Genomic DNA, 19512 nt, shown 5'->3' on the forward strand with positions numbered 1-19512 from the left:
AAATTTGTTGAACAGAATCAACAGGTATCTAATAATCGATATCAAACATACATGCAAGGTACTCTGTGTGAGATTTTGAGATTTGAACCTAGATTATTCGATAACATTGGATAAAATTTGCATTAATCTGTTGTGTACCCCTCCTCATCTCCCTTTGATCGTTGACGATTTATTGATGATAATTGTTGATCTCCTTCACACTTTGTTGGACACATACAGATTCTAATAAAGATTAAATCATCAGTAGTCACTGTATGGATATTATCAGTTTCTGGAACAAGTTAAAATTCGTTCCGGTCAACTTTTACAGTTTAAGGAACCTTATGACATGAAATAGTTTAAGGAACTTTATGAAATAAAAATGGTCCAAAAATTTGCAAGTTCCATATTTTTAATCATTAGTATTTAAAAATGTTAAAAATGTTGAAAGCATAAAGTTGCAATTATCTGTTTTTCTATCAATTAGGAATTCTTAATTTTGGACCAGTCTGTACATATGGAAAATATGACACAAATTTTAAATTTTTTGGTCAACATCAATGAATTTTTTAAAGATTCTATGAGAACATTCATTTTCCTTTTTCATGACACTGCTTCTGTTGAAAATTCATCAGAAACTAATTTATCCTGATTTATTGTCTCACCGTTAACACCGGAGATATTTACTTTTCAGATCCATGTTGCTATGCATGACTACATTTCATTTGGAGTTATTGGTACACCTGGCTCACAGGTGAGAAAAAAAAACCATGTCAACACACTCAAAATCTGTGTCAGTCAACCCAAATCCAGCAGGACTCTTTACTGAAATCTGTTGTTTGAGGATTTTCTGTTCACCTTCTTTTTGAAGTCACCCAGTCCCTCATACCAGTTTCAGGGGGTCCTGTTACCCCACTGAAAATTTGAAATTCTTTTGGATATTATCGAAGAGTGATTGTGTTGAAGTTTCTACTTGAATTGTTCAAGATTTTCAATTTTACAATTTTTTTCTTTCTTTATGACTGACAGATAAGTGCAAATGGAAACGAAAGAAAATAGTTTTACCGCACATGATTTAGTATCTAGATGACCTATTTAAAGCGTAGACCTCAAGTTTCTAAGTTTGCCCTTTCAGATGCGACTTTCTGATAACACACCTGAATTACCCCTATACAGGAAGTTTAGGCCCTAGACAGTAAAGGGGACAATAGTTGTGACTTTCGATAGTATTGTCATCTCTTTTGCTCTGTACAAGAGATGACTTTTCCTCTTCTTTGGATAATATATTGAAATAAACAATAAACATTATTAGCTTTGCCAACGCCATGTGCGGTGTAAACATTCACAATGTTGTTGTTTACAAATTAATACATCACTGCTTTTGAAGAAGCATTCACAGATATATCATGAACATGTGACAAAATGAATCCTTAGAGACAACCTTCTTTCAAAACATCAGATAATCTGAACATAGAAGGATGTTCTTTGTTGTCGTACCAACGAAAAATTTTATGACGTTTTACAAGGGGATGTTCCTTGTTGTCTTATCTTACCAACAGAAAATTCAATGGCATTTTCAAAGAATTGCATCTGGCAAAATGATTACACGTATATTCTTTCAGTTTCTTAACAATGGGGTCACCCATCGCATCTGGCAAATGCCTCTTTAGGAAATCATGTGAAAGTGTGACAAGTGAAAATATGTGAACTAGTTTAACTACGTGACAAGGGGCATGCAACGTAATGTTAATTCAGCTCAAAGTCCTCTGACGTCAGAGCAGTTTACACATCAAGCATACGTGTACAGACAGTGTTAGATATGACATAGTGGCAAAAGTAGACTGATAGCCGTTGTGAATTATTGAGTTTTGGAGAACTACCTGTGTATACTGGTATAAGTCTAAGAGTTCTAAAGTCAGTATTACCAACAAATACAGACTGATGGTTATACAGCCCAGTTCAAGTGTTTGGTCACACCCAAATCATAAATGTGCCATTAAAACTTTTTTGTGGCAAGCAGATGTGAATACCAGTAATCATATTTTGTCAGCATTTTACCAGTTCCATCATACATATTAATATTTTTAATGTAATAATCAAAATCAGTGATTTTTTGTTAAAAATTTGCAAGCTCAGCATTTTTTGAGTCTCTCATTCATTTTCACTGGACTTCTCCCTTGGTACATTAATCCAGTTGTAATAAATGTAATAGGGTTCCCAAAACATTTTTCATCCTCAACTTTGGAGATATGTATTGATATTCTCCTTGATAGGAGGGTGTTTTATATTCATTTGTGGTAGTATGTCTGTAAATTTTTGTCGGACTTCCCTCATCATTATACATGCATTGTAGTTTTCATTGATTTACCAAAGCGAACCATATCAGGGGGACAGGAGAAGTTTCACTGTTGTTCATAACTCATTTAGATATGTAGTCCTGTAAACTAAAAGGCCCCTGAATAAGAAACCATTCAGAAAATTCTGTTTTAGCCTTTAGATGCTTTATGGCTAAGTTGTGGCAGAACATCAGCGTGGTAAGAATTTGACCAATTATTATACATATCTTTTAGGGTCATATCCATCTTACAACAGTGATACATACAAAGTTGCAATGTGTTTGACTTACCCAAGTATACTGTACCAATGTTCGTCTAATCCACATGGCTTGACTGGGTATGCCTGGTTCAGTCTTTACATCTAAGTGCTTTGATTTTCTAGTCTAAAACCAGATTTTAAAGTTTTGTTGCGGCAACCATTCTTACTTTCTCTCAGTATAGGGTGACCCGCATTGCTTCAGGTCTGATCTCATTGGCTGTGTATGCACCAGGTGTACACTCACTTAAAGATTTGTTTCGAAAGTAACACCAGCCAATCAGAGACAACGTCTCTCTGGAACAGTGCAGGTCAACAGTTGGCTTTATCATTAAGCTCACAAATCAGAATAAAAAGCTTGTGATTGTCTGTATTCACACATAAATATATCACTCACATGTGTGTGATTCACCTGCCAGTATTTGCTTTTCCCATGTTGAGTTATTTGCTCGAATTTACAACAGATATTATGTGTGTCACCTTTTTTCAGACAAGTATTTCAAAGATATCTCATTATTTGCAAGTGCATCAAAAGGAAAACAAGAATCAAAGAGCCACAGGAATTTCTAATAATTACCAATAAATTAAAATGTCAGTCAAAAAACAATTGTATCAGAAAATCACACAAGATTTCTTGATCACACCAAAATCAGTTTGCTGTATTAGAACATTTTTGCCAAAGCACAAAAAATTTCTGAATAAGTTTGTCAATCAAAGGAAATCAATTGAAATGTTTATAAAATGTCAACAGGAAAGGAAATTGTGCTTGCATCAGCTGATCAGAATTGGATAACTTTTTTGAAATGTCAAGACAAAGGTGTGATGCTAAATCATGATTAAAAGAAAAGAGATAGAATAATCAGCAAGGTTTTTTGTAATCTGATCAGATTTTTAATGTATTTAACCAAAACCTCTTGTAAAGTGAAAAGAATCTTGGCAACACAGAAATAAATAATATTGTAATTTATTTTTGGTGAGATTTTTGGTGAAAATTATTTCAAGAAAGTTTTTGTCTCGGTACTATGACGGAATATTTATCTCTGAATCTGTTAAAATGTCAGGAAGAGACTTAGATTGAAAGGGAAAAAATGATATCGTATTATAATTGTGGTGTTGAAATACATATTATGATTGCTGGGTTGTTTATGAACACCCACACTCCTCCCAATAAATGTTCAGTCACAACTCCAGGGGGTACGCTTTTGTTTGAGGAACCCACTGTAAGGGGGTGAGTTGACCTTTGACCCCAGAAAATCAAACAGTGTAGTGGTTATTAAATTGAATATGTTATGACATTAGATTGGAGCTGGGAGATTAGCTGCCATTCAGCTTTTAATAGCGCAGGGCTTGTTGACATTTTGATTTAGAACTGTACACAGCGGCCATACCCACCGCACAGAGTAGGGGTCACAGACAAGAGGTCAAGTCAACAGTATTGGCAACACTGTGATTCAGTAACTGTGGTGCAAAGGTGGATGTCCATAATGTGGAGGTGTCATTGAGGTGTGTGGAGACTTCTCTGAACTTCTTCACATATCCGGTGTCGAGCATTTATTTCCGTTGTGTGTCCCGCTTGGAGATCTGGAAATATTGGGAGTGAGTGGTCAGAGACGTGAGACAGAGAGCAGCCACCGCATATGCCCGTGATTGAAGAGCCTTGTCGACAAACAAGTGGACTGTAACAAAGTAAAACAGCGGACACTTGTTGATTTGGTGAGTGGCAGGTAAACTGCATGTGCCTACACTGTTTTGGTTCACAGCTTGAAGTCCTTTGACTTGTATAATCTAACACCTTTCCATTGCCGACAATAGTTTGGTCCCGGCATAACTGTCCGAGTTGAGAATCTGCCAAGATTAAAGGGAACAGAGATAAGATAGTGGATATGGGAATGTACATGTAACCACCAGTAGACTTGCCAATTGTCTGTACAGGTAGATACATGGTGTAAACATGGTGTCTTAGGACTTACAATGTAGGTGGTCCCTTCCCCTGGAAAATTTGCTCCTTTTTTGAGGGTGATGTCATCATCCACACTGAGAAAAACTGTGAAATGGAAAATATTACATGTTTTTGTACTTGTTGTCTAGTTTACTTTTGTCATGTAAAGTTATGTCAGTCTTGTCTGTAAAGGGCTCATCGCTTGGCCGTCCTCTAATAGACCATGAATGTGTGAAGAGGCCAGGACAATTCTTTGTGTTGGTTTTAGAGATATCTGATCACTGTACTCTTGTCTTTGAAACATTACTCAGAGTACAACCTTTTCACCGTCTTTCAGTAGTTGCAGTTGTCTACTTGTATGGTACGTGGTCACTGCAGCACCCTACACTCACTGCCTGATCAAACTTGCAGGAATCTTCAGCGATGAAAAGACAATTGCAAGGATTACATAAAAGTTACATTGAGTTGACTTCTCAGCTCGTACAGTGTGCCTTCTTTCAACAGTCGGCCCATTTAGCGTGTTTGTGTTTTATTTCATATTCAAAACAGTGTCACTGAAGTTTGGTTTGGACAAGGAATGGCGTTCATTGTTCTGGGTCGAGTGGGTCAAAGGAACAAGGTATTTCTATTGTCAGGTGTCGTGATTTAGAGTGGCCGTAGTCTATGCTTTGAATATCTATGTCATTGTTTCTTATTTGCCGGGGTTACATCTGAATTTCGACAAAAGTTACCTGGGAGTGCTGAAGCTTGGCAGTATGGCTGCCAGTCAGTAACAAAGTCAACAAGTTTACAAAAGCAGACATGACAGTTGTGGATTATTGTGACATGCTGGTTACATGTATGTTGTCTGCAGATGAAATTTTATAGACTCTGCCATGCAAACACAATTAGCCAATCAATATGGTAATAATAGACATAACATTCATTGGGTAGTTGCATCAAAGACAATAGAATAATGTAGGAAAAAAGGTGCAAAAATTGATCTGTAATAAGAAAAAATAAAAATATTTACTAAAATAGACTTGTAGGGCTAACAGGGAATATCTCTATAAATAGAACATTTTCAATGAAACTTTTGAATAGATTTGTGCAGCATGATCTCTTCCTAGTCTTGATTGCAAGGACAGTATATTTTACCATGTTATTCAACTCTTAAAAATTTGTGACTTGTGACTTCTCTTCCAAATGAACTATTGGAATATTTTTCTTAAATTAGGCAAGCTGTCTTGACTGTGCATGTACCAGTATGCTTGCAATTACATTATGTTCACTCAAAAGTTGGGCACATGATTACAGGTGAACATTTTGGAACATGGTGGAATTGTTAAGCAGATACTGTGCAGAAAATATGTGTGAGGGCTCTCCAAGTCCTGACACTAATGTCAGAGTACATTCCATTATATCCATCTTTTTTGAGTGAGTGGCAACAGTGTGCAGGAAGTAGGTTTTCAAGTCCATTCTTTGCATATTCGTTACCCAGAAAACCCCTGTACATCTATCACTGTTGCTGCAGTTGACTGCTCTAGATGGGATTTAATAAATTTTTTCTCTATTTTAAGGCAGATTATAGCACAGGGATTACTTTCTGTAAGGGCCAACAGGTATAGCATCAATATATGTTGTAAAATATTAAATTGAAGAGATGAAAATCTTGTAAAATTAATTGGCAGACTGATACAAAAAATGGAAAAAACCCAAAGATTTCTCATGTATTTTTAAACTATACATATGCTGCTGCAAGATTCACAGTTAATAGGTTTGCAATTTATTCACAGCAATCACCTTATGGCCATCAGCGTTCAAGTTTAAACACCATGTGCCACAAAATTGCGATATTGCCGGGCAATAAACTTTTGACTGCCACTGGGTTTATGGCATATTTAGCAGGCCAGTCTTTTTTATGGAGTGTTTATGGGTCACTTTGGGCTTGTAAAAATTAATCACATTTTAATGTCTGGAATTCAGACGGTGCCCATCTTGTGCAATCTTATGGTGCACCTCTGTAAGTCTGGGAACCATTGCTGATGGTGGAGCTGAAAAGTGACCTTTGAACTCCTGAGCTTCAACACCCGGTGCACACAGAGCTTCCCCATTGACATTCCATAAATTTTTATTCTGAGGGGGCCATATACACATTAATTTTAGAATTGTGATAGGTGTAGTGTTGTTATATAACTTTCCAAGCATGCACGGTTCCAGGGTAGAGATATGATACCATGTGTGAAACTAGACTTGAACAACTCAGTTGGCATATGGGTAATCTCACACCTGCTTATTGACCAATCAGGGTTAAAAACATCCAGCAACGTGACAAGGTAGGCTTTGAAGTGTGTCAAGACATACTTAATACCATTGGTAATATTTGGGTGTGCCCATTTATTTCTTTTCAAGGTTTGAAACTCTAACGTGGACTGTATTTTTGTTGGCAAGGTTTCAGCACACAGTTGAGGATCTATCTAATGAAAGTTAGGCCATGCAAGTCCTATAGCCAAAATACTAACAGCTAGATACCAGACCCTGACTACCCAGCATTTAAACCTTCATCGTTACGTGCTTGAAGCCATTGTTGATGTATATAAAATGGGAAATATGCTTATATCAGAAGCAGGTTTATTCAGTTGTTTATTTAAATACATGGTGCCTAGTCTTAAAGTAACGCAAAAAGTAGTTTTGTGTATTATTGGTTCTCATTGAGCATTGAAGAACGTGACAGTCATGCAAAACACATTAATTTGAAACATGTGTCATTTTTACACCAATTTGAATCCCACAAGTAGTGCAGCTGTTAGTTTCAATACTCTCCTTGAAATGCTGTGTTTGAGTGTAAACTGTACTTTAAGAGGGGGTCGTCTTAGGTATTCACTTTTCAGCCCCGACATTTCCGTCAAATGGTTTCTCCACAAGGTGAAATCAAAGGTCATGATTTTGCACCATAAAGTGGGTCAGCTGGAGCACAGTTGTGCAACTCGACACGTTTCTGCTATATAAATTAAGGCGGGCGGAAGCATTTTGTTAACACCTTTTAAGACTTAATTGCTGATAACTGCACATTACCATGGCAACAGTTGATTTTCCCTGGAATGGTGCCTGCCATGTGGCCCTACACAAGTTGCAATGTTACATTCGTTAAAGAATCTGGTATTTGGCGAAAGTTGATGGTGATATAAATTGCAAAAAGCAAACGTTTTTGAAACATCTTGTTGGTCGGAAGCTGAAAATGCCAATGGGCCCAGTTAAGTGAAAAATTTCTATGTAGAGGAAATTGTAGCAAAACACAAATCAGGTAACTATCACTTGGTATGAATTATACAGTAATATATGAAAGTTTAATACCAGGTAGCTGAAAAGTTGTGAAGTGTACACATGGTATTAATAGATTGGAAGAATATTCAGTTTTGCCAACCAGTTTTTGTTCTTACTCGATGATTAAAAATATGAGAAATTTCATCATTATGTAGTAAAGAATTTATGAAGGGTGCCAATTATTATGCTGTATGTTACATATTTTTATGAAGTGGCCATTTCCAATAATTTACTGGTACTGTTATCTTAAGTTACCGTGTCACTGTTTTGTTGAAAGACTTACCTTAGCTTTGTCAAAGCATTTTTCGGAGGCAAAACCAAGGCTTTTTAGTAGGTGGTGCACAAGCAGTTTTTTTTTGACAAACACGACAAGTGCAACTTGAAATCATTAGTGTAGTATTTTATACGGTACTTCTGTATTTAATGATTTTAGAGTTTATAAACAACTGCAAGACTAGGCCGTCATAAATACAAATTAGTTCAAAATGGTTTGATGTATATTGCAAGCGAAGACGTCATATTGCAAAATTTACCTGATGCAGCCCAAAAACCGTGAGAGTATTAATCTGACTTTGGAAAAATGTCTGTATCGCAAAATATCCACACACACGTAATGAGACAATGGAAATATTTCACATTCCATCACACATGTGATGCTTCGGGCGCTTTGTTTTTCTCTTGTCAGTTTTATTGCTGTGTGTTGACACTTGTATAAAACCGGCAAAATCAAAAAACAATTATGATGAGTGGCATCCTGTTATGATTGCGTGTCAAGTCCAAATCACTGTGTTTCATATGTTGGCCACTTGTCTCTTACTTGTCTACTAAAAACATTAGCGATGTACATAACTCCAGTAGTTCAAAGCTAACAGGGTATTTCACAAGTCATAGACAAATGGAAGTTGGAAAATGGAAGACAAAATTTCAGTACTTGAATTTTACAACATTAAGCAATATTATTTTCCATTTTATGTGATTTTTGCAACCAGTGCTATTTTATAACATTGCTTGGTAACCACTGCAAGCATGGAAACAATGCTCAACATTGTTTAAACTAATTTCACTGGAATGAAACCACAAGAAGGTAATGTCCGAATAAAAAAAAGCATTTTGGCAGGCCAAAACAAAAGCTGTATGTATACAATCACCATAGTATATCTGCCTGGATTTTATCTGTAGAATTTACACTAAGTTGCAGTGAAACTGTTTTCTTAAGTTAAAAGAACTGTGATTGGTTTAAAGTAGCTCAGTTGTTGAGTTAGTCAGCCAATGGGAGGACATCTTCTTCTGGGACTAGTCGAATAAAACACTCCTCAGGAATCAGTTATGGTATTAAAGCAAGGATTTTGTGTTAAGGTAATATGCGCCTCGAAAGTGAAAGATTTAAACTTTTTCTCAAACTTTCCACAATCAAACGTTCGACCATTCTCTTACCAACGCAAGAATAAAAGTCAGGGGTCACCGTGCAAACTTTGATACTAGAGAGACAAATTACTTGAAATTTCCCGATATTTGAAATTCAAAATGGCCGCCATCCCTATGTTAACTCTATGGAAAAAAATAAAATTTTCGATTTTCGAAAAACTAAGACAGTAAAAACTTTTCTTTCATCGAGAGCTTCAAAATGAGCCCCAACAAGTGGTAGATCAGAAGAGAATTGATAACATTTGAAAGCCCGAATTTCTGTGTCCTAGGTGCGTTCTACCTTAAAGAATTAGAAATTTCTTATATGTGGGCAATGCAATGCAGTTACATGTATTTCCCTTGCTTGTACAAAGCCTTGTCAGGAAAACGGATTAATTGCTAGCCTTGGTGAGATACTTATAAAATTCTAAGAGGCAAAAAGTTTTGATAGTAGTTTCCTGTGACCTTCATATTACAAAAAAGTAGGAGTCACCCAAACGTGGATAAGTCACAAGCAAGATAGGTTTTTTCTGTGTGAATCATCAGCTTAGCAGATTCCTAGATTTTCGTATTTTTACAAAAATCTTTACTCAGGAACATCTCAAATCGTCAACAGTATCAGGATAATTGTGTTGACCCCCAAGTTTGAGGTCAAGATACATTGTATTTGACCCCATTGTGAGGTCAAGACAGTTGACCCCAAGTTTTAGGTCACTCCATCAGATAACTGATCAGGTGTTCCCAAGAGAATGGTAGTCAACAGTGACTAATGCAGTGAGTATCTCACTGCGTTGATGAAATAAATTCCTTCACATAACTTGTACTTCCACGGATAAATTCTCCTTCCCAGCTGCTCATAATATTTAAAAATGGAAACCATAAAAGTGAATGAGTTGTTTGTTAGATTGTCGGAATATTTTGTGCAGCATAAGGCGAAATGATTGGGCTACATGAATCCTGTATGCTTACAGGCCTTCGTTGGCACCAGATTGTCTCATCAGAAAATTTACCCACTAGATTACAATTTCAATGGAAAACAAAAGGCTATCACACCTCCATAATCCTCTTACAGACTAGAACAAAGGCAATCCCAGGGATCGCAAACAGTGCCTTTAAGTTTTGTCTTTTCTATATATGTTCATGTACTGGCTAATTGTGCATCGACTTCTTGTTCACACACCCAACTTGGGCCATGTTATCAATTTGATATCAGTATCATATCTAACTAAGCTACAGTATGTGTACTGTGAACATTATCCCTTGTTTCACTCAAGAACCATTCAATAAATCAGAGGGGAAAAAAGATTGAGAGCTATTTAACCGAGATCAGGCGTATGTGGTCATCCTTATGACCACATATTCTTCAAACTCTCCAGGTTTGGATTGGCCCTGTAGTTATTCCAATCAGATAATTGTCCATTACACATCAGTGCCCTGATCAGTTTCTATCCCCTGATAAACCATGTAGCCTTTTACGGCTTGAGTTTTTTTAAGCCATGATGTGGTCATTTCCTGTGTTCTGTAGGTTGGTCTCCCCGGTGCGGCATGCATGACAATGGCCGTTGTGTTCTATCGGCCATCCTTTTACAGCTGTGAATCAGCCAGGGTCACCGCACCAAAATCCTGACCTTGACGACACGCTCTGTATTGTCTATTGTAAAAACTAGAGAGAAGGCCTAGTTGGGATTGTGAGCGTAAAGAAAACTGTCACGTCTAACTGGTATCCTGGCACTCGGCTAACTCACTGTAGAAATCAGTTTGACCCCTTAGCCTGCTCTGATACATGCGACAGCTACGCCATTCAAAAAAAAAAACTTTATGGCTGCTATGACGGTATGCCAGCAGAGTTGAACACTCGATTTAATTTCCAGTATGTGGTAAAGATCTTTCCATGCAAGGTAAATAACAATAACTTGTTCTGAACAATTGTTGGCCTTGCTCTCAAAGTGAAAGGCGTTACATTTGCTCTCAGGTTCAATTTTCACCTGCTTCTTGACTTCCATTGGTAGCGGAATTCTCAAGGGCCTGTCGCTGTTGTTTGCGGAGAGTGACTATTAACAGACTTATTCAGTCCTTGCCACATTCCGGTCTCCTTTGTCAGGCCATTTTGCCTTCTCAGCGAAATGAAAAAAACCCTGGAAAATGCTGCAGGCAAAATCAGATAGTTGTATAAACAAAGAGATCAGAGGTGCTTTTGAAAGTCAGTGACAGGTAGAAAACAGCCAAGTTTAGACAGTAAATATCTTTGTATGTATAAATACTGTGTTTTTCAGTTTTCAGAATTATTGAGAAAGATGAATCTGTACTGTAAGTTGAAATGAAAATATGACATAAATAGATATATGAATACAATGATAAGTGTGTTGATAGGGTCTGTCCACAAATTCTAAACTTTATAAGATCGCCGAATGAATTATTATCATTTGCTTATCCACAAAGAAGAAAGTGTCAGTATTTATTTCACGAGCCATAGGGATCTTTCCAGTTAACTTTGTGCAGTTATCAATGGCAGTTATTCCCAATTCACAGAATTGTATACAGACTCATTTTCATGGATTCATATTTGTCGGAAATTCACATGAACATTTAGGAAATGGAAATGCTTTCCTTTTTATTTGAAAGCAAAATGTAATATTGGAATTGGAATAAGTGTTATTAATCCTGGCAGTATCTTTGTGAATCATGTCTTGAAAATCCTGAGCAGATGTCTTTAGAAATTGAAAAATGGAGCCCTTGTAATATGACCCAGGCAGGTTTAAAAGTGTTTGATCTAAAAAAAAGTATTGTTGATATTTGGTCAGATGGTGTGAGTAATTGCCGGGAGGGGAGAGAGTATAGTATAGCAAGTAGTCGCTTTGTCTTCCTGTGTGGCAGACAACTGTGAATTTTATTGGAGGGAAACTACTGAAAAAATACAGTTTGCCATAATTTGCGGGAAAGACAGTCCTGAAACCGCTTCATATTACTTTGGACAACATACAAAGGTATTTAAAATTTCGGCTCTTTAACATTTTTTACATGAACAGACCAGTACACATGTATATTTTGCCAGGCCAAGTCATGGATTGTGAATCAAAAGAGAATGAATGGGAAAAAATCTTAAATATTTGAGCATTTTGAATTGTGTAAATGCTTTGTAAGTTGTTTTTCTGATATCAGTTGACTGTGTTGATTCAGTAAAACAAATTTCAATATCTCATGATATTTGAAACTTCTGAAATGTTTTGAAGGTTGGATAGAAAACTTCCATTTGTCTTTTCAAGGCTGACCAGTATTACGGAGGTCAATGTACTATTGTACTGGTACATAATGTGCAGTTCAAAAATGCCAAGGAGAGCAATGTTCAAACTACCGGTATAAATTGAACTCTTTTGTATTTGTTGTGTTTTGCAAACCTGTTCTGGGCAAGTATTATCCCTTGATATGGTACATGAACGATCAGTTGCCTTGTGTTCTTTGCTTTGTCCGTTAGTTCTTAAGCCTTTCAAAAATGAATTCAATATACAGAACACAAATATGTTCCTATTAAAATCAATAAAGTTTCTAAACTTATAGTATGCATCTGAGAAAGTGAGGGAAATACTTAAACTTTTGCTCAAACTTTCCTCAGTGCTATTTTCAACCATTCTCTTACCCAATCAAGATTTAAAATCAGGGGCCCGTCACCATGCAAAGTTAAGCACTAGATAAACAAATTACCCAATATTTCCTATTTGAAATTCAAAATGGCCACTGTCCCTATGGTAACTCACTCTGTGGGGAAAAATAAAATTTTAATTTTTGAAAAACTTAGACTGCAAAAATTTTTCTTAGTCCTAAAGCTTTGAAACAAGCCCTCAGTAAGCAATTGACCAGAAAAGTATTGAAAAAATTTGAGAGTCCGATTATCTGTCCCCAAACACCTCTATCCAGAGTAATAAATCATGAGGGAAGACTTGTCTTGTTCAGTACATTAATGTATGGTATCAATTGGTTATCGGTTATGTCAGACAACACTTGTGCTGTGAATCATTGTGATCGTTGACACGAGCTGGAATGTTGGAGTTCATCATAAAGTACGGTAGCACTATAAGCATGTGCACTTTTTGATGTGTCAGCGGATTGTTTCAGCCATATTCATCATGTTGACTCGTGTAGAAACGTATTGATCTAGATCTGAGTGGTGTGTGATTGATGGTGAACAAAAGTTGTTCAGTTGAGATCAAATATCAAAAGAGACTCTTGTTCAGCCAACATCAGTTTTACATCTGCAACATCAATTCTTTCAGCCTGCATTAGAGCAAGAATTTGAGAGAGCAAAACTGTGTTTATGGAATATTGTATTTTGTAGATTCTGTGAAAAGATTACTTTGCATAAATAAGTATTAGCTCCTGTTAAATTTGTGTAGCAAGTACCTACGTGTAAGGGTGCTGATACTATCATCATCTGCAGTATGTCTAGGTGGGTGTCTGAAGTGCATGTGTGGGCCAGAAATTTGATCCACCTTTGGACTTGAACAATACACAGGCATCTTTAATTATAGCATGTTATACATGTACGTTGTTTGTGATCACTCAATTACTAATTTCAATCAGTATAGATTTTATACTACAACTTATGAGTGGAAATGCTATTAGTTGATACAGCAATGTCCTTGTTACCATGCATGCTATTTTGAAACTTATAAAAATCATGTTAAGGTAGAACATGCCTTGGGGCCAGATATTCAGACTCTCAAACTTTTACAATTATTTTCTAATATACCACTTGTGGGGTTCACTTTCAAGCTCTTGGTGTAAGAAAACTTTTTACCAGCTTAGTTTTTCGAAAATCGAAAATATGATTTTTTTTCTCCATAGAGTTAACACAGTGATGGCAGCCATTTTGAAATTTCATTATCGGTAAATCTTGGGTTAATTGTTTCTGTAGTACATGTACCAAAATTTGCATGGTGACCCCTGATTTTTATTTTTGATATAATAAGAGAATGGCTGAAAGTTTCATTTAAGGAAAGTTTGAGCAAAAATTAAGTCTTTCACTTTCGAGGTGTATACTACCTTAAAGTGATCCCAAACAACCATAAAATTATTGCATAGGGTTGCCACTTAGTTCTATGCTCATTTTAAATTACTAGATTTTATTTGAAGATTGAGAATTACCAATAGGTCAAATACTGACATGTTTGGATATTGTGATTGACTCGTGAATACGCAAAAGTCATTATCTGATGCAAATCAGGTGGAAAGTACTCATGATTTATATTTAAATTCATCATAACAGGATATTGATACGTGTTGCTTGTAAATTATTGAAAAATTTGAAACACTGCACAGTTACGTTATACCTCTCTATACACAAATCAAGGATATTTAGTTAGTTTAGTTAGTGTGATGCCAACACCTACAGCCACTGCATGCCGTAGAAACACTAACAGTGCTACTAAATGTGACAGGCAGCGATGGTTACTGTATAGGAAATAGGTGAAAACTTACTAACTCCACACACTTCCAAATGAGTCCACTCAAGAATCAGTATACCCGTAACTCACACATATTAGCATCTGAAAAATGCTAGTCTCTCTACATCATAATTGGCATATTTTAGCCACCATGTACAGATGAAAGGTGAGCACACTTTTGGAGTCAAATTACACTTTTGGAGATGAGCATGTGAAGCAAATCTGAATGTATTGATGAATAAGAAAGGCACATATGATTTTTCAACCCTAGTTGAGAAGCCCAAGCAAAATGCTCTGAACAAAAGTTTTGCACAAAAGCAGAGTTCCTAAAGTACATCAGTGTGCTTCAACTCAATATCCAATGCTCTGCAAGCTGAACCATAGTCAGTTAATTACAGTGCCTACATATGCGCATATAACTGTAGGAAATTAGTATTGATTATTGTTGTATTGTGTTTTGTAGCGGTAAAAACAAACAAAAATGCTATTGTGCAGTTATTGTTTATGATGATATTGACAGAATGCCAGTGGCAAATGAAGGAATGTCCAGAGGTTCCAATCACGTCACCACAGTCAGGTTTTCTACAGTGAGTACCCACTGTACTAAATAAAATACAAGCAAAAGATGCAACTTCTCCAAGTTCGCATACGCGAAGCTATCATTTTTGAATCCCAAAGAAACACCTAAGTTTTGATGTTGAAAGTAAACAGTTGGACACAGGGCACATGTACATGTACATACTACATTGTAGTTAGTATAATTTGATCTTGCCAAGTTAACTTTGCCTTGGTCAAGCCGTCTGCATGGTCATGTGAAGTAAGGTACGGTCTCTGGGCTTGTCCTCAAAACGTGCAGAGATCCTTGATCTAGCCCCTTGGTTGCTTTGTGAGTTTAGGTACAGCAGGACATCCCATGACTCCATGTGATATTGATACAGAGACACAGCAGACAACCTGCTGTGTCTTGTGTACAGGATCAACAAGCTAAAAATAGACGCCTGTATCTTAGACACAGATGGGGTAAAAGTTCAACTGTGGTCATTAGCTCTCTCCCCCATGCTTGGAATTTCAAAGTTGCACACTGAGTTGTAAACAAGCACTGTGTAAATTTCAGCTGTGTGTGACAACTTTTGGCAGTAAGGTTACTGTAGATGTGTTTACAAAACGATCAAAACTTTGCCAAGGCTTGTTTGATATTACCATAACAAATTACAGATTCCTTTCCAACAAAGGAATTCTTTCTGTGGTTTTGAATCATATAATTACATGGGTGTTAATGCAAGAATTTTTGAACAACTTTAAATATGCAATAATTTTATTGTCTCTTGTCCAAATTGAATCAAAAGTTTATTTTTGCCTTATTACAATTTCCGCAGAATGTGTCAAAGGCATTTGTAAACATACAATCAGCAAAAAGTACAGATTCAGTTTGTGAGTGTATGTGCTCCTGTTTGTTGAACTTTTTTGTGTAAAGATTTGTGGTAACTGATCACAGCACTCTATCTACAAAACATTAAGATTTCACAGGCTTTGAAAGTAGTGCCATTTTAATGAACCCATTTTTGACATTTTTGTTTAAAAATCTGCCCTCCCGTAGTCTTCGATGATATGCAAGGTTAAAGGTTACCAGTAAACATTTCATCCAAGAGATGTTTCAGCGAAATAATGTAAATATTTCTACAAGAAGCTGGATATCAAAGTCATCTTGCTTCTGATCTAGCCATATTTTACCCTGCAAAGGGCAACAGTCAATGAAGACAGAATCGTGGTTTGGCAGAGTTTGACTTCAATGTGAACTTTTGACACCCCTTCTTTGTGTACAGAATGAACTAATCCTATTGTATCAAATAGGCTCATACCAAATCTTGCTGGAGAAAAGGTTGGAGATTCTCTAAGTGTGCAAATTTCTTTGCGGATGGATATAAAGAAGTCTACGTCTCCACGTTTTGGTACAGCATATTTATGGCATACTTGAAGAGTGTATGATGTCATTGTATTTTGGCACGGAGGTCAGGAAATTCGTCAACCATATTAAAGCTGGCTTCCTTCCTGCCTTTTATGAAAGTGGTTAACCATGTAAACTGACCAACACTTTTATTTGACATATTAAGTTTCCAATATTACTCATTTTACTGTGTCAGGAAGTTCATACAAAGTTCAATGTGGAGGCTACATTTTCATTCTTCAATAAGATTCCCATTGTTAATTGTATGAAAATACAGTCTATTACAATGAAACTTGTTCATGCAGACTCCTCTATAATCAGAACACCTCTATAGTCAGGACATCTCTATGATAAGGATACATTTTACATTCTCAAAATGACTAGTCAAGTAAACTTAGCCCATATAATACAGTCTAAGGACTCCTCTCTATGGACAACATTTCAGCTATTCCCAAGTGAATGTATAATTGTAAAATCTACCATCCCAATAAAGTTGACTGCTTGCCATTGATTCATTCATCAAAGTAAGTTGGTTACATTTTTGGTCATTTTTTGCCAGAAACATGATTGTTAAAGTGGAGGAAGACAAATTCATTGGTTTATAATGATTTAAGAATTAATAACATTAAACTCATTATGTTCATTGCAAGGAGGTTTAAATCAATAGGTATTTGATTAATTTTACCGCTATGTTTAGCCGTCCAAAGTTGTCTGCAGTCTGAAATCATTTTCTGCCTCTTTAAAAACCTCAAAAGAGTCAATGAGTGACCAGCAAGAATCCAGACCTACATGTAAGGTTGTCTGGCACTGAACATATGCTCTGTTATTTACCCATGGTCTGTCTAAAGACAACAAAGTATAAACGTATTGAGCTGTGACTTCCTTTCAAATAGGGAGCTATGATCTTAGGTCGGTCCTTGCGACACAAATAAACACACTTCTTTAAAATTGAAATATTGAAAAGGCAGCTGAATCAAGCTTTTGTCCCAGGCATTCGCTCTTTTTCCGTGCATGCAGAAATTTTCATTTGCCGTTCAGTCATGCAGTGTTGGATTGTAAATTTACCTAGTTCCAAACATTGGTTGTTCACTTGAATCCCTGTACATACACTTTCTGCACTGTGGGACCCGCCAGTTGCTGTGGATGTAATACAAGATGAACTTTGCAATGTGAAAGACGTGTTTGATAGTTTGCAAAAGATGCAGAATTTGTTTATGGCAGGCTTTATAGTCCCCAAGCCCCTGTGTTACCATAAAATGCATGAAGGTAACATTATTGTGTTTAGGACAATAGTGTGGAGAATGACACCCTTCCATTACATTGTAAAGTAGACAAGGCACTGGCAACTTACTGTGTTCAACTTTGGATTTCAACATTTGGAATTCTTCCTGGACTCTCCAAATAGTTACAATACATGGTAAAATTTCAGCTATTTGGGGTAAGTTCCCCATAGTGTGAAATTTTCTCTCATTTTAAACGGTCATTTGTGCATAGATATGCTTTTCAACAAATGGTGATTTTCTGAGGAGTAAATCAAAATGGAGAACAAATTATTGAATATGGATGTTTCACTGTAGACTCTGTCATAGAAGTATTTGATATGAGAGATTCATGACCAAGTTCACGACCTTGTTTGACTTTACAGTGTAACTGTGTGGCGTGATGTAGATTGATCCATTACCAATGTCAGTATCAATAGCACAGTAAATGTTCAATGTAGCCGAATCAACAATGTGCAAGTGTCTGTAAATTCACTTCTGAGCAACTAGCAACTGGCATACATGCTAGTTCTCCAAAAAAGATCACCAGCCAAGCTTCTGTTCCACCAAAGTTGATATTTTAGTTTCACTCTGAATACTGCAGGTAGTAATTTACTGGTCTGTTGGTCTAGTTGACAACAAAGACTTACAGCCCTGTCATAAAAACTACCATACACGTAGTAGCCGTGAGCTTGCTAGTGACTTTGCTCACCCTTGATGTACAGTGCACAGAAATGACAATGTCTTCCATTGTCCTCCTTTAAGAGGACTTTAAGTCACCTGTAGTCTGTAGACCATAGCAAAATAACGACTGTTACCATGGCTACAGTGTACATGTCTGCAAAGAAATCAAACTTCAGACTTTGGTCGAGGCACCGATTCATGTAGTTTCATTCTTGTGCTTGCAGTGTACTTGTTCACAATGAAACCTACCCAGTGTGGACACAACTCAGAACACTGAGAGTGTACACTTTCAAGAAGTGTACTGACCATGAAGTTTGTGTGATTAACAGTGTGCTCGGCCAGAGTTTTTGACTCAAAAAATATGCTCTTTATTTCTAAATGTTAGTCTGTTTCCCAATGCTGACTTTGGATGAGGAGCATTTTCTTGAAGACAGAAACTTCCTATCAGCTACACATTTACTCTTACACTGAAGTGAAATTTGATAACATTCACAAGTTTTACTTGAGTGCTTCCGTTCATGTAAAATTTCAAATGTGCAATTTTTTCATCCAGCAGTAATGGACCATGTGGTGTGTTGGTAGTATGCCTCAGCCCGATTATACACCCATGTATGACAAGCTTCATAATACCTTTTACAAGCCAATACATACTGAGTTAAAATTTTTATGCCTCTACACTAAAACCATTACTGCCATCATTCATTTTATACATTTTCTTCATCATTGTCACACGAGCCAAGATTTCCCATCTTGAAAACTGCAAAAAAATTTGGTGTTCATGAGACTAACCTGTAATTTCTTTCTCTATTTGTTTCAGCCCCCAGAAATTATAGAATCACAGAGCCACACTTTCAAACTCAAGACATACAGACATCCAAGGGATTGTGATCTCTGCAAACAAGTGATCTGGAGTGAAGGGGTGCAATGTAGAGGTAAGTCACCACAAACAAACAAACTGAATGTCAATGA

The 19512-nt window shown here is 36.6% G+C and overlaps 1 protein-coding gene across 20 annotated transcripts in view; it reads left to right on the top strand.

The window, feature by feature from the left end:
* LOC139143618 (tensin-1-like) overlaps positions 1 to 19512 on the top strand; it is a 188830-nt gene that overhangs the window by 110605 nt on the left and 58713 nt on the right. For 16 of the 20 annotated variants that reach the window (XM_070714084.1, XM_070714085.1, XM_070714087.1 and 13 more), the window contains exon 2: positions 19361 to 19475. In XM_070714084.1, coding sequence (XP_070570185.1) covers positions 19361 to 19475 — 115 coding nt within the window. Of the gene's footprint in view, positions 1 to 4142; positions 4285 to 6726; positions 6826 to 11037; positions 11116 to 12064; positions 12202 to 19360; positions 19476 to 19512 lie in introns of those variants that run through there. The other 4 variants (XM_070714092.1, XM_070714094.1, XM_070714086.1 and 1 more) reach the window with 4 other exon arrangements.

The sequence above is a fragment of the Ptychodera flava genome, chromosome 11 (assembly GCF_041260155.1).
Source record: "Ptychodera flava strain L36383 chromosome 11, AS_Pfla_20210202, whole genome shotgun sequence".
Lineage (NCBI taxonomy): Eukaryota > Metazoa > Hemichordata > Enteropneusta > Ptychoderidae > Ptychodera > Ptychodera flava.